The sequence below is a fragment of the Paroedura picta genome, chromosome 14 (assembly GCF_049243985.1).
Source record: "Paroedura picta isolate Pp20150507F chromosome 14, Ppicta_v3.0, whole genome shotgun sequence".
In the NCBI taxonomy this organism is placed as follows: domain Eukaryota; kingdom Metazoa; phylum Chordata; class Lepidosauria; order Squamata; family Gekkonidae; genus Paroedura; species Paroedura picta.
The window spans coordinates 37795586-37809706 of NC_135382.1; the positions used below are offsets into that span (position 1 = coordinate 37795586).

Below are 14121 nucleotides of genomic sequence, written 5' to 3' on the forward strand. Positions count from 1 at the left end.
ACCACCACCTGTATGTCATGGCAGAGGATATCACAGAATCAGCCTCTCCGTCAGACGGCTCTCCAGACTCTGTTTAAAAATCTCCAGAGATGGAGAACCCACCAGCTCCCGAGGAAGCCTGTTCTGCTGAGAAACCGCTCCTACTGTCAGGAACTTCTTCCGGATCTTTAGGCGGAGTTTAGACAGAGCCAGTTTGGTGTTGTGGGTAGGAGTGCGGACTTCTAATCTGGCATGTTGGGTTCGATTCTGCGCTCCCCCACATGCAGCCAGCTGGGTGACCTTGGGCTCTCCACAGCACTGATAAAGCTGTTCTGACCAAGCAGGAATCTCAGGGCTCCCTCAGCTTCACCCACCCCACAGGGTGTCTGTTGTGGGGAGAGGAAGGCGAAAGGAAGCCACTTTGAGACTCCTTCGGGTAGAGAAAAGTGGCATATAAGAAGCAACTCTTCTTCTTCTTCTTCTTCTTCTTCTTCTTCTTCTTCTTCTTCTTCTTCTTCTTCTTCTTCTTCTTCTGCATTAATTTCATCCCATTGGATCTGGTCCATCACTCTGGGGCAAGAGAGAACAAATCTGTTGTTCGTGTTGTACGGCATCCAGACCCATCCTGGTCACTGGTAGGAGGTGGGGGTGGGGAGGGATTCCATCTCCAGGTTGGGAAAGTCCTAGAGATTTGGGGGTGGAGCCTACAGAGGACGGGAACCTCATTGGGGTCCGATGCCACAAAGCCCACCCTTCAAAGCATCCATTCCTCCAGGGCAACTGGTCTCCCTAATCTGAGATGAGCTGTTGTTCCAGGGATCGCCAGGTCCTTCCTGGAGGTTGGCATCCCTGTGCGCGCACGCTCTCCCACTTACGGAAAGTGCGCCGTGTTCATTAAGGTTACGTATTGATCTGTCCGAGGAGTGAGAGCCCAGATGGCAAAGGTAAAACGGTGGCTTTTCACCATAACATTAGGGAGGCTAATAATCCTCAGATTTATGGTGAATTTCAAACCTTTATCTCCAGGGAAATGGGGAGAGGCGAATTAGGAGCCAGACAGCACTATTTGTCGTGTGTGGAACGCTGGATGTTCGGACACTGTGGAGTTGCAGAAGTCTCATTCGTCCTGAAGGAGTTCAAGCCAAAGTACTATTAGGAAAAAACACAGTCATGGAGGATCAAAGTGGGGTTGCCACCTCTGGGTTGGGAAATAACTGGAAACTTTGGGGGTGGGGCCTGGAGTGGGTGGGATTTGGGGTGGTGGTTCTCCATCTTTGGAGATCTTTAAACAGAGGCTGGAGAGCCATCTGACGGAGAGGCTGGTTCTGTGAAGGCTCAAGGGGGTGGCAGGTGACAGTAGATGAGCGATAGGGATGTGAGTGTCCTGCATACTGCCGGGGGTTGGACTAGATGACCCAGGAGGTCCCTTCCAAACACTATTCTATGATTCTATGATCAAGCAGTAAGCTAGCCGGCGAGCCTAACAGAGGGACAACCCCCCCCCCCCCACACACACACACACACTCACCCCTCCCTTTCTCCTTTTTGCTTCCTTCTTTCCACCGGCTCTTGCTGGTCCCCTCCGTGCACAGAAATCAGCACGTTGTAGTTCCCAGAATGCCGGTGTATACCGTCAGGCGTACGACGACCTGCAGTTCCGAGAACTCGCTGGACTCTATACAAATATTATGCAGGAGGGAGAGAGATGAAAGTAGAAGAGAGAACTTGACCTCCTGTCAGCCCTCCGTTCTGCCACCTGCGCATTATTCTTACAGCAGCCACAGAGGTAAAAAAAAAAAGGTCAGAAACAGAAAAAAAAGTTCACTTTCATCTGGCTTTGATTTACTGGACAGACCAGAGAAGAGGCTGCAGTTGGGAAGCCCATAACACCTGGAAAGGGAGCAGCGACTGTTGATAGGGGTTGCCACCTCCAGGCTGGGAAATTCCTGGAGTTCTGGGGGACAGCAGCATTTGGTGGGAGGGAAAAGACCTCAGCCGGGTATAATGCCATGTAACCCACTCTCCAAACCATTATGTTCTCCAGGTGAGCTGATCTCTGTAACTTGGGGTTCAGTTGTAATTCCAAGAGCTCTCCAGGCCCCAACTGGAGGTTGGAAACCCCAACCGCAGCTTGTATTCTGAGATAAAGGACTACAAGTGTCTTTTTCTAGGAGTTTCAGGAGAAGCAGGCAATGGCAACCCACCTTCGAATATCTCTTGCCTTGGATCGAATATCTCTTGCCTTGGATCAAACTATAGTTTTCCAGATGTCTATAGACTACAATTACCATGAGCTCCTGCCAGCGGCAGGGGCTCATGGTAATTGTAGTCCATGGACCTCTGAAGGGCTGTCTTCCTGATGAAAAAGCCACGATTGGCCTCCACACGCAAAATGAATCCATCAGAGTTATTGAGCAAACGCCCACGTGCCGAATAATGTGATTAGCAAGGTCCGATCTTGAATTATTACAGAACCTTTCAGAAATTTCTTGGCGGTCCAATTCCGATCTCCACCTTTTCGCCTCCTGAAAGACTTACGTTGCCTCCTTCGCTTAATATGCGGCCATTTCTCCCGTTCCTACAACCGACTGTAAATAATGGCATTAAAAACCAGGAAGCATATTTCTAACATAATATCAACATAAAGTGCCTTTTAATATTCACTAAAGCCAATTTAATGTGAATGAGTTTACTGATTTAATGCTTTTTTAAAGCTGGCAAATGTTTATTTAGTGCGTTGCGTTGATGTGAATTAAATGGAGTTGCGGGGCAACAGCAGTGAACATTTATTTGTGTTACAAATGATTTGAAAATGAGACGGAAAGTGATACGTAAAGAAGAGGATGGAGATATTTTGTATAATACAAAACAGTGTGATTTTTTGAGGGTTAACTACAGATTGCACCATGAATGCTTGCGTGTTTCTTGTAGACCTTGCCATACCCTGGAATGTGTGTCACTGATATTTCTAAAAGAAGGAATTGTTTTATGAGATTTGCCCACACTGTAGTGGGAGTTACATTTATCCACACATCCAACACCAGCTGTCAGTGTGGTGTTGAGCCAGCTTGGTGTAGAGCTTAAGATATCTGCAGATCCAGGTCTGATTCCCCCTTTTTCCTCCACATGCAGCCACCTGGGTGACCTTTGGCCTGTCACAGGGCACTTCCGCACATTGAAAACAATAGCATTACGCCAGCACAATGGCATAGCGCTAAAAAATAAGGCACTTCCGGCCATTCCTCACCTTCTGGCTCTCTTGCTTTCCTCTGCTGCCTCCTCACACTTCTTATCCCCAAGCAGTGTATAACCCACCCCCCACCACGGTCCTAGGCATGCTGATGTCACTTCTGGTTGAGGTCAGCACATAGCATTAAAAAACAATGTTCTTCTGGCTTGGGGTGAGTTCAGGATGAGATCAGGGGTGGTGGAGGTGCATCTGGAAAGATAGGGACCTCTACCCATCAAGTAGACCTGACACACCCTCACCCCAACCATTCATTCATTCATTCATTCATTCATTCATTCATTCATTCATTCATTCATTCATTCATTCATTAGATTTTATACTGCCCTCCCATATGGCTAAAGGTGAGTGTTCCTCATTACATTCTAGGTCAGGGGCTACAACAAGTTAGTTACTCTTCAGATGAGAAAGTGGTGCTGGCAGAAGGTTATGGACCTCCAAATCCACAATTTCCTTTGTGTGGGTCAAAAATGGAACCTGCCATTATTTCGACGGCTTCTCCAGTGATTCACTATCCATTGGCTAATTTCCTCCTTTCTTTTGGTGCTTCTGCCCATGCAAAGTTGTCAAGGAATTCTCAGTGAATTTCAGCTCTTGCCTCTGCTTGTACATCTTTCCCGTGCTGGATGAGCCAACCTATTGATCTCATCATGTGGGTCGGCTTACGTTGCGTCGAAGTTAAGAAACAATTTCTGAAAGCTCAATAAGGCATGATTCTCCTTTTCCCCGTGTTCCCTCTTCCAAATTGTTTCTCATTCTCCGTTGTTGATCTGGGAAACATGCGTTTCTTGGGCTTTGACTCTTCACAGCATTTTTTTAAAAGGATGCTTAATTATTTAGGAACGAAGAGTTTACTGGATTAAAATGTTGAAGGTGTCTTATTGCTCCAGTGGGGTAGCTCAGTATCCCTGACAGGAGTGCCCTCATGCTGCCGAAATCCGGACCCCTGACCTCCAGATAAGTATACAAAGTAAATTAAAAAAAAAAATTCCTCTTGTGACCTTCCATACACAAGCGGCGGATTTGTTTCCTAGGGAACTACATTCTGGGAATCAATCTATAATTAGATCTGTGGGTTATATGCTACATATGGGAACTCGGGTGTTAAGCATTTCCCATCTGGGGGGAAGAAACCCTCTAAATATAACCAACTTGATTTTAAGACAATTTCAATTACGAGAGACTCATTAGAGAAACGATAACTGAAAAATAATCCCCTGGATTATGAGAGAGTCTAGGACGGTCCTACTTTAGCTGTCACCAGTTCAAATGGCCCTTGGGGGAGTTGTCAGTACTGCTGTGCATATCTTGACTTTGACCCTTCAGATTTCCAGTTGTGTGGTTCTCATTCCACAGCATTTTAACCCACTCTGAAGATAACAAGATTAGAGATGTTAACACAAAATGCAGTCCCATCACGCCTGGTTCAATCGCTAGGCTCTTTCTGCTCCAGTTGTCCACCTCGAGGGGTTTGTCGCCTCGTCCCGTTTTGATCATCATAAACGTTCTTGGAAGCAGACGGAAGATGAGATGAAGATAAGTTATTCAGCCCAACGCGAGGCTTGACTTGGATCTTGACCCCATTTTAGAAGCAACGGTGGGGGGCTAACGTCTGAGAAGGGCCATGCATCTGTGCAACCGTTTTCTTATGTTCCCTGGGATTGAACTACCTTAAAATATGCGTGTTTAATCATTTAAAATATATGAAGCCCACTTTTCTCCAAGGCAACGGAGACCCAAGGTGAATAACAGATTCAGAATTAGAGAAAACATAGGATTCTTGCTGTTCCAAGCAATACTGCCTTCTGGAGCTGAGCTGGTGTCTTCTTGAATGCCCAGAAGGTCCACTGGTTCTTCTAGACTTCTAGGCACTGCTTGAGGGATGCCTTTTTCGGGCCCTGGAATGACACCTCATCTCCAGGTTACAGAGATCAGTTTACCTGGAGAAAATGTATGCTTTGGCAGCTGGGTTTTATGGCATTGTTCCCCTCTGAAGTCCCTGTCCTCCCCAGGCTCCGTCCACAAATCTCTAAAAGTTCCCCAACCTGCAGTTGGCAAATCCAACATCCCCTGCCAGTGGCCGGGGTGGAGGGGACATGGCAATTCTACACTTTTTTAAGGGCTCCAAGGACAGCCTGCACGTTGATAACCTTCTTTTCCCAGAGGCGCTGCCATTCACGTAGGTCTTAATACTTCATGGTCTTCTCCTGTTCATTCTTCTCTGTTCTGCTGTCCCCTGGGATTGCAGTTATCCATGATGCAAATCCTGCCTCTCATTTTTTGCTACAATTGTGACGTTAGGGGTGTTAGGCTCCAGGTGTTTATCTGTTTGCAATCAGAATCCCCAAATGATTTTTGTTTCATGATTATCCCGTGTTCCTGCGAGGATCTGGCTGAGGGGCAAGCCGTACTTCTTGCAAAGACTGCCGTGCGACACAGCTGCAAATCTCTCTTGACATTCTCCAGTTTGAGCAGTTGAACTACCATTGGTTGACCATTTGCTGTCATCACTGGTCTTCTGAATCTTGGCTTTCATGCTTTGGATCTCGAGTATCTGCTCTTGTGAAGGTAGCATGAGTCATTCCGTTTCTTTCTTTGAGTGCCCACTGTGACTCTATTATCAACATTATTCTTTCTGCCTTTTGCATAGTGTCCATTCAAGTGCTTGGGTTTCCAGTTGTCAAAGTGAGTTTTGATTGCAGGCTTTGTTGTAACCTTCTTTGGCTTCTATCACCTTAAATAAATCTGCCTTAGGCACTTCAGTTAGAGGCTTCTCTTTGCTGTTCTCGGTGTAGTCATAGAATCATAGAACCATAGAACCATAGAATCATAGAATCATAGAATCATAGAATCATAGAATCGTAGAATCATAGAATCATAGAATCATAGAGTTGGAAGGGGCCATGCAGGCCATCTAGTCCAACCCCCTGCTCAACGCAGGATCATAGACTCATAGAATCATAGAGTTGGAAGGGGCCATAGAGGCCATCTAGTCCAACCCCCTGCTCAATGCAGGATCAGCCCAAAGAATCCTAAAGCATCCAAGAAAAGTCATTCAGTGCTCCTTTTCCTTCTTGAGCTTAGCTTTCAGGGGACCTCTTTCGCCTGGTATCTTTGGTTAGCAGAGCTAATCAGCCCCACTTCCAGGATGTTGTGAGTGAGAACGTCAGCCTTGCCTTGCCAGCTTTACTATCTATCACTCCTAATTCTTTTCATCATCTTCTTCATTTACCATCTACCTTTCTCGCAGGGATGCAGGGCCCATGAGGCCTTCATTCCCCCCCCCTCCCCATTATTTCTACACTTAACAGACTAAAATTGGAGGGGGAAATCTGTGCTCACATGGCTCCCAATTAAAAGCGACCCTTGAGGATGTGAGATCAAACAAGGCGGCATAACCCAATTAAATCTGCCAAAAAAAGAAAAGAAAAAAAAGCTAAAAGTTAAAAGCCGGAGCTTCGGTTCAATTTGCGAAGTTAAACTGTGCCGCTATGATGCCTGTCCAAAAATAAATAAATAAATAAACGGGGGAGGGGGGGAGAGATAAACATTTATTAAGATTTTTAATGTTTTTTTTAAAAAAACGCTGACAAAATTGGTTTAAGGTATTTTGGGGTCACCCCCCCCCCCCCCGCCAAGAATGCAAAACGAACAGTGTCAAGAACCCACTTCCCTCTTGCACAATTTCATTTTCCCTTTTCTCCGGCCTCTGCAAACATTGTGTTAGAGCAGGGGTAGTCAAACTGCGGCCCTCCAGATGTCCATGGACTACAATTCCCATGAGCCCCTGCCAGCGAATGCTGGCAGGGGCTCATGGGAATTGTAGTCCATGGACATCTGGAGGGCCGCAGTTTGACTACCCCTGTGTTAGAGGAAAGGGCTATCTATAAAAATAATCCAGAGTCTTTTCTATACCACTCCATCTATATTATTTCAGCGCTTCCATCCTGGTTTACGTTGCCACTGGCAACTGATGAGGTGGGGGTAACTCCTGGAGATTTGGGGATGGAGCCTAAGAGTAATGGGGGCCTCAGTGGGGTACAATATCCCAGACTTCCCCCCATCAAAGCAGCCATTCTCCCCAAGAGAAGCGCTCTCTATGATCTGGAGATGAGCTGTAATTCCAGGAGTCCCTCTTAGAGGTTAGTATCCCCAGAAACAGGGCATAGGGGGACCGGCTAAGACTCAGAAAACCTTTATCGGCGTACACAATCACAATCCAAGGAAACAAAATGAACTAGACAAGGCTACCCTCCCGCATTAGCAAACATGAGTTATTTATTTGGCGTGTGGAAAACCACAGTACATTAGGCATGCCAATGTTCAAGTGGCCTCTGGATCTTCATCTCCATGCAACCCGAATCAGTTCCCCTGGAGAAAATGACTAGCTTGGAGGGCCCCCTCCATGGTCTTGCACCCTGCTGAGATCCCCTTCGCCCAGTTATGGAGTGGGGGCCACTGGGCTAGACCGCTCTGAGAGGGATGGGCCAATGCCACACACGCAAGCTCACTGATATCTGGAGGAGAGCAAAGGTTAGTCAATGGGTAGTACTTTCTGAAGGCATGGAGAGTATCTACCGGGACATTTTGAGCTAGAAAAATAGCTGTTATTAAGCGGCGACACCTCCAGGGTTGCAAAGTTGTAATAATGTTGTTGAAAGCAGAATGGCTGCAGTTGTAAGGTTGTCCCCCCGCCCCTCCCCACAGACACACGCATCAAGTGTCTCCTGGGGATATTGCGGAGGAGCTGTGTGTGTGTTTTCCACCCCACCCCTCTCCACTTATCTCTCCCTCTCTCTGCCACTTTGAAAACACTTTCTGATTTACTTCTGTGATAAGATCGGAGCAGCAGCAGCGTTGGGATGAAGCTAGCTGGAAGGGACGTGGTAACAGCCGTTGAAAAATAACAGCTGGTAAATTTGTCCTGGCCAAGATTCAGGAAGGGACTGGGAAGTCAACAGACTGGTTTGTTTTATACCGCTTGTGAGATTCCTTTTTTTTTTTTTAATGAACTTTCCCAATGCCGGTTCCTTTAATTTGAACTTGCCTTTCGGTGAAGCCACAGGATGTATTGGGAGCTGCGGTTTCCGCCTTGGCTTTCCTTCTGTGGTCCCCATTAGCCGCTCTGATGTGTTTTTTTTTTTAGCTCTTGTGGGGGATCACATGTCTCTGGGAGGAATTACAGGCACACTGGTGGATTCAGAGGATCTCTGGAAGACCTGGGCAGGGATACAGCCTTCCTTTTTAAAGTGTGTGGCACAAATATCTGATAGACAAAATCAGCCTTGACTGCAGTCTGCTTACTGTTAAAGCCCTTCTTTTCCTCGCAAGGTACATGGCTTCTTCAGCTTTCCCAGCTGGTGTGATGCAATGTGCCCGTCAGGGGGAACTGATCTGTGCGTCTAGGACATCAGCTGTATTTCCCAGGAGAACTGCAGACCCCACCTGGATATTGGAGGGAGGGACCCTAATGGCTGGAGTCGGTCTGAGAGCAGGACCAAGCTGACTGTGTATTGGGGTTAAACAACAGGGAATCAGAATGGCTTTTGATTCTTCCCTTCCTCTCACCTTTAACCAAAGCCTTCTGCACAAAGAGAAGCTCTAGGACATTTTTCAACGATGCCCGATTCAGCGTGAACAAGGGAACAGCCTTCCTTTGAACTATGGAGCCATTCTTGGAGCATCTTAATTAGAAGATGGTCATATTTCTGTCTCGTTTCTGGGAGCATGCAGCTCCCTCTGGTGGCTAATTAAACATGAAACAAATCACTGCAAATTTTAAAGCTCTCGTCTCTGCAAATTGCCTGTGTTGTTTTTCCAGGCTGAAAAGAGCACAGGTAAACCTAGAAGTCTCACATCAGGATAGCTGCATCCATTCTTTGGTGCAGAGACGCTTTCCTTATGCAGCTTTCTCCTGAACCCGAGAGAAAGGGGGGGGAGGAGGGAGGGAGGGAGCTTGGTGTGTGAGCACAAAATTTGGAAGGAAAACGGCAAAGACTGTCAAAGCGATAGCAGGAGAAACTGTGGGTTTATGAAGAAGGGAATGAGATGTGGGGGGGGGGGACGACAAAAAACAACAGCCTTGCAGAAGCATAAATTCCACAGTTCCTTTACATAGATATGCCCTCCTAAGATTGCATATTCCCTTCAATGCCCAGGGTAGGATTTTTTAAAATCTATTACTACCTACCTCCCCCCCCCAAAAAAATTGAGAGATTATAAACAGTTTTATTACTTTCTCATCCATTCATTCCTAACAGGTTACGTTTTTCTTGTTGCTGCTATTTTTATGGTCATTTTTGTTTACCTCAGCCTGTTATTGCCAATTTCCGTCATCTAAACTACATCCAGGATTTTGAAGGACTGTTAGTTTGACTGTTTATAATGACAATCCTTACGTACTTAATAGTAAGACGAGTAAGTCACTTCCAAGTTACATCTATCGGTTTGTCCTGAACCTTTCTCCTTTTTCCTTCCGCTTGTAGGTTGTAGACAATGACAGACCAGAAGGCGCAAAATTCAGGATTTCTGGGAAGGGAGTGGAACAGGAGCCCAAAGGATTCTTCAGGATCACTGAGAATACCGGAGAGGTCTCTGTGACCCGACCCCTTGATCGAGAAGTGGCGGCCACCTACCAGGTGAGTTCTGCTGCCTCGCATCGCCCTATATATTATGAGCTCCTTGTTCTGAGGATTGACCAAGAGATTTGGAGATGCACGACTAATGGTGGTGACATGATACCGTGTTCAGTTTTCCATATATGAAATACATAACGTTTGAAGGGTCCCCCATGTCTCCTAGGAGCCTCTTGTGGCGCAGAGTGGTAAGCGGCAGAAATGCTGTCTGAAGCTCTGCCCATGAGGCTGGGAGTTCGATCCCAGCAGCCGGCTCAAGGTTGACTCAGCCTTCCATCCTTCCGAGGTCGGTAAAATGAGTACCCAGCTTGCTGGGGGGTAAACGGTGATGACTGGGGAAGGCACTGGCAAGCCACCCCGTATTGAGTCTGCCATGAAAACGCTAGAGGGCGTCACCCCAAGGGTCAGACATGACTCGGTGCTTGCACAGGGGATACCTTTACCTTTACCATGTCTCCTTCAAGCATTATTTCCCTGTAGTCCCCTCTCGAACCAGCCAATGATGGACTTGGAGGGGGTAGGAAGGGGAGGGGCCATAGCCATTTAGACTGTTCTCTCAGTTCTGGAGGGGCATGGAAGGGTGGCATGGTCCGCTGACATCACTTCCTGGTACCTCAAAGCTGGAAAAATATTCTAGCAGTAGAGGAAGTACAAGTATGCCCTAACAGAAAGCAGCACAGGACTGGCCTTTCTGCATCAACTGACCCCTGCAGTTTGGAGATTTATAGTCCACGGAACTGCCTGCACTTCCTTGCTGTGACCTGTAGTCCTGGTGGCGCCATAGCCATGGCCTGGCCCATGGGGCTTCCTCTCAGAGCCTCAGAGCGCCTGTGATATCTGCCACGCATTGAATGAAGCAGGGCCAAGGTGATGCTCCAACCAAAGCTCCCCATTGGCGCATTAAAGCCCAACGTTAGGTGGATCACATCTCTCAACAGCATATGCTGGATTACAGCTCCGATTTATTTCCTCTGGAAAGAGCTTTTCTCCCTCTTCAGCCTTGCAAATCACATAAAAAAAAAAATATTGCAGCCTGCTAGATGAGCCAGAAAGCAGATGCAAATGTACATTTTAATGGGCTGCAACTCTTTCTGTGCGACCCGTTGTATAATTCCGCTGCTCAGCAGGCCGGCCGGTGCCCCGCTGCGCAAACTGCAGTCAAGAAGTTCTGCAGAAGGAGAACGTTCAACTTGATTAGCCCGTCTTTGGAGAAACAATGAACTGGAATCAATGAAGATATATTGTGAAGTCAAGGAAGCAGCAGGGGGCTTTCTCCCCCTTGATTTTCCTTGATACATGAAAGTTTATGAGTTGCCTGGAAATCTTTTGAGTCCCTGGAACCCTTTGTGTTTGTGTGTGTGTACATATAGAGAGAGATATTTTTAAACCCTTTTCTTCCTTCGCCGCTTATGAATTATTGTAAAAGCACAAATGCAGGGGGAAAAAAAAAAGGCGTCGAAACTCCGCGGAGAAAGGTATAAATATTTGGTAAGCCGTTGTCGCAAGTTCAATGGAGTTCCTGTAATCTGTGAAACGAAAAGTGGGTCAATGAGTTGAGCTTCGTAGATCTGAGAAATGAGCCCAAGTGATCTGGGTTGTTTAAGGCAGTGGTCCCCAACCCCCGGTCTGGGGACTAGGAGCGGTCCGCAGATCAGTCGGTACCGGTCCGCGGCTCCTCGTCGTCTTCCTCCCTGGCTGCTGCCTCAGGGGCTGCCCTGCCACTCTGCCGCCGGCTCACCTGTGGTGCTCTCCAGCGGCCACCTTGGCTGGGGCTCCCCCTCGGCGTTGGGGGCAGCGGTGCAAAGTCAGGGGCACTGGCGGGAAAGCAGCGGGGCTGGGGCTCAGGTGATGACGTCCCTTGGCAAAAGACTACCTGGGCCTCAGTAAAAATGGCAAGCGTTGACCGGTCCCCGGTGATAAAAAGGTTGGGGACCACTGGTTTAAGGGAAACTTTCTGCGGCACGGTTAACCTTTCCAGCATATGCGTAACGCGGTTCTAAACCTCGAGTAAGTAGCTATTTGCCGTAGGCGAGTACAGAATCACATAGGGGGCGTGGCTCTGTTGCTTACAGTTGATATGTGCAGCATTCATATATGCAATCTGATCATACTAAAGTGATATTGGAAAATGCCGACGTTTAATGGGAGTTTTGCGCAGGGGTTGAAAGGCTGAAACGGACAGGCTTGACAGCAAATGAGAGATCTTTGGACTGCTGAAGAGGCAGAGAGACGGAGGAGAAGATGACACCGTGAAGGGTGCAGTGAGAAATGACAGCCAGTGTATGGGTGCAGATCAGAGATACTGGATCAGTGTACAGTTGTGTGGAGGGAAAAGACTCCCAAAATTGCATCAAGGATCCAAAAAATTTACAACAATATAAACATGCGGCTTATCTGCATATTGGATTGGTCAATGATTAATGGTTATATTTAAATTGTTGTAACCTTTTTGAGTTTGTGCAACAGTTGCGTGGTGCAGTGTACAGAGGTGGCCGTGCCCCTACTAAGAGCTTTCAATGAATTGTTCTTCCCTCTCTAAAGAGAGCCAACAAGGCGTAGTGGTTACAAGTGGTAGACTCTAACCTGGAGAGCCAGGATTGCTTCCTCAACCTCACTCCTCGTCCTGCTGAGCAATCTTGGGCCAGTCACAGTTCTCTCAGAACTCTCTCAGCCCCACCTGCTTCACAGAGTCTATGTTGTGGGGAGGGAAAGGGGAAAGCGATTGTAAATTACTTTGAGATGAATCCAGCCTGCTGGGTGACCTTGGGCTAGTCGCAGTTCTCTCGGAGCTCTCTCAGTCCCACCTTCCTCACAAGGTGCCTGTTGCCCAGAAAGGAAGGGAAGAACATTGTAAGCCCCTTTGAGACTCCCTAAATTACAGAAAGGTGAGGTATAAAAGCCAACTCTTCTTCTTTCTCCTCCCCATGAAGCCATCTGGGTGACCTTGGGCCAGCCATGGTTCTCTCAGAGCTCTCTCAGTCCTCCCTGCCTCACAAGGAGCCTGTTGTGGGTTGGGGAAGGGAAGAAAAGCCATTTAAAGTAGAGAAAATTGGGGTATAAAAAACAACTTTCGCTCTTTGTTTAACTTCGGCATGCAAAGCATACATTCTGCTCCCTAGACATTGTTCCTAGCCGGCGCACCATGCTTCATGTGTTAATCGTTGTTGTCTCTGACCGGTTATTGCTCATGGCATTTGGTTGTCTTATGGGGCTGGGGCTTTTGTGTGTGTGTGTGTGTGTGTGTGTGTGTGTGTGTGTGTGTGTTTTTCAGCAGTAGAGGTCATTGCAAATTTCAGCAAAAGAATAGGACAGATTAACCACTGGAATTAGTCTCCACCTGTCCTAATACATTACGTGAATTTTCAGGGGTTTGGTCATTCATGAATTGCTCAGCTAATCCCAGTAAACAGGTCGTGAGCCGATTCGATGAATAGCAATAATAAATCCCGCTCAGCAGGCGGAAGGCTGTTAATGCGCTGGCTGGCAGTTTAGGGACAGATAATTTATGGCAAACAAATCAGGGACCAAAGCCGTTTTGTTTCTCAGGACTGACAAGGAATTTCTGCTTTCATGGAGGATCACCCAGTAAAGGTCAATGGAGAGGAGAGCCTTTATTTACTGTAAAGTGGGCCTCCTTGTGCTTGATCAAAGCTGAGGTTTGTTTGGCACTGAAATCTTGTGATTTTGTTGACGTTTGTGCTCAGAACACGCACAATTGGGCGTGTGTGATACTCCCTCCCCAATTCAAAACGAGCATCATGAGCCAAGCTGAAGAACTCCGTCCTTTCTCTAGCAGTGGCCTCTAATCCAGTGAGCTGGGTTGGATTCCCCACTCTTCCTCCCCGTGCAGCTAGCTGGGTGACCTTGGGTCAGGCACAGTTCTCTCTGAGCTCTCTCAGCCCCATGGGGAGTTGAACTCAGGTCTCTCAGGTTCTAGTCCGAGACTTTAAGCCAACCTATCTCAACATTTTTACCCATGAGAAGCCCCGGAAACATTCTTCAGGCTCTGAGAAACCCCAGAAGTGGCACAATCGTGCAGAATATGGTTAGGAAGCAGAGCTGTGGTCATGCTCACCCGGGGTCCCTCTTCTTCACACCCATCCCCCGGGCCCATTGTTGGCCATTTTGGGTGGGGAGGGTGCACTGATATGACCATATATGGTCACTTTCCAGGGCCATCAATAAACTCTACAGTTCCATGAAACCCTGGTTGAGAAAGTCTGCTCCACTCACTACACCGCACTGTCTCAGCCGCTTGGA

The 14121-nt window shown here is 47.4% G+C and overlaps 1 protein-coding gene across 2 annotated transcripts in view; it reads left to right on the forward strand.

The window, feature by feature from the left end:
- The window catches only part of CDH13 (cadherin 13), a 416230-nt gene that overhangs the window by 186871 nt on the left and 215238 nt on the right, over positions 1-14121 (forward strand). For both annotated transcript variants that reach the window (XM_077310005.1, XM_077310003.1), the window contains one exon: positions 9712-9864. In XM_077310005.1, the coding sequence (XP_077166120.1) occupies positions 9712-9864 (153 nt within the window). The remainder of the gene's footprint in view (positions 1-9711; positions 9865-14121) is intronic.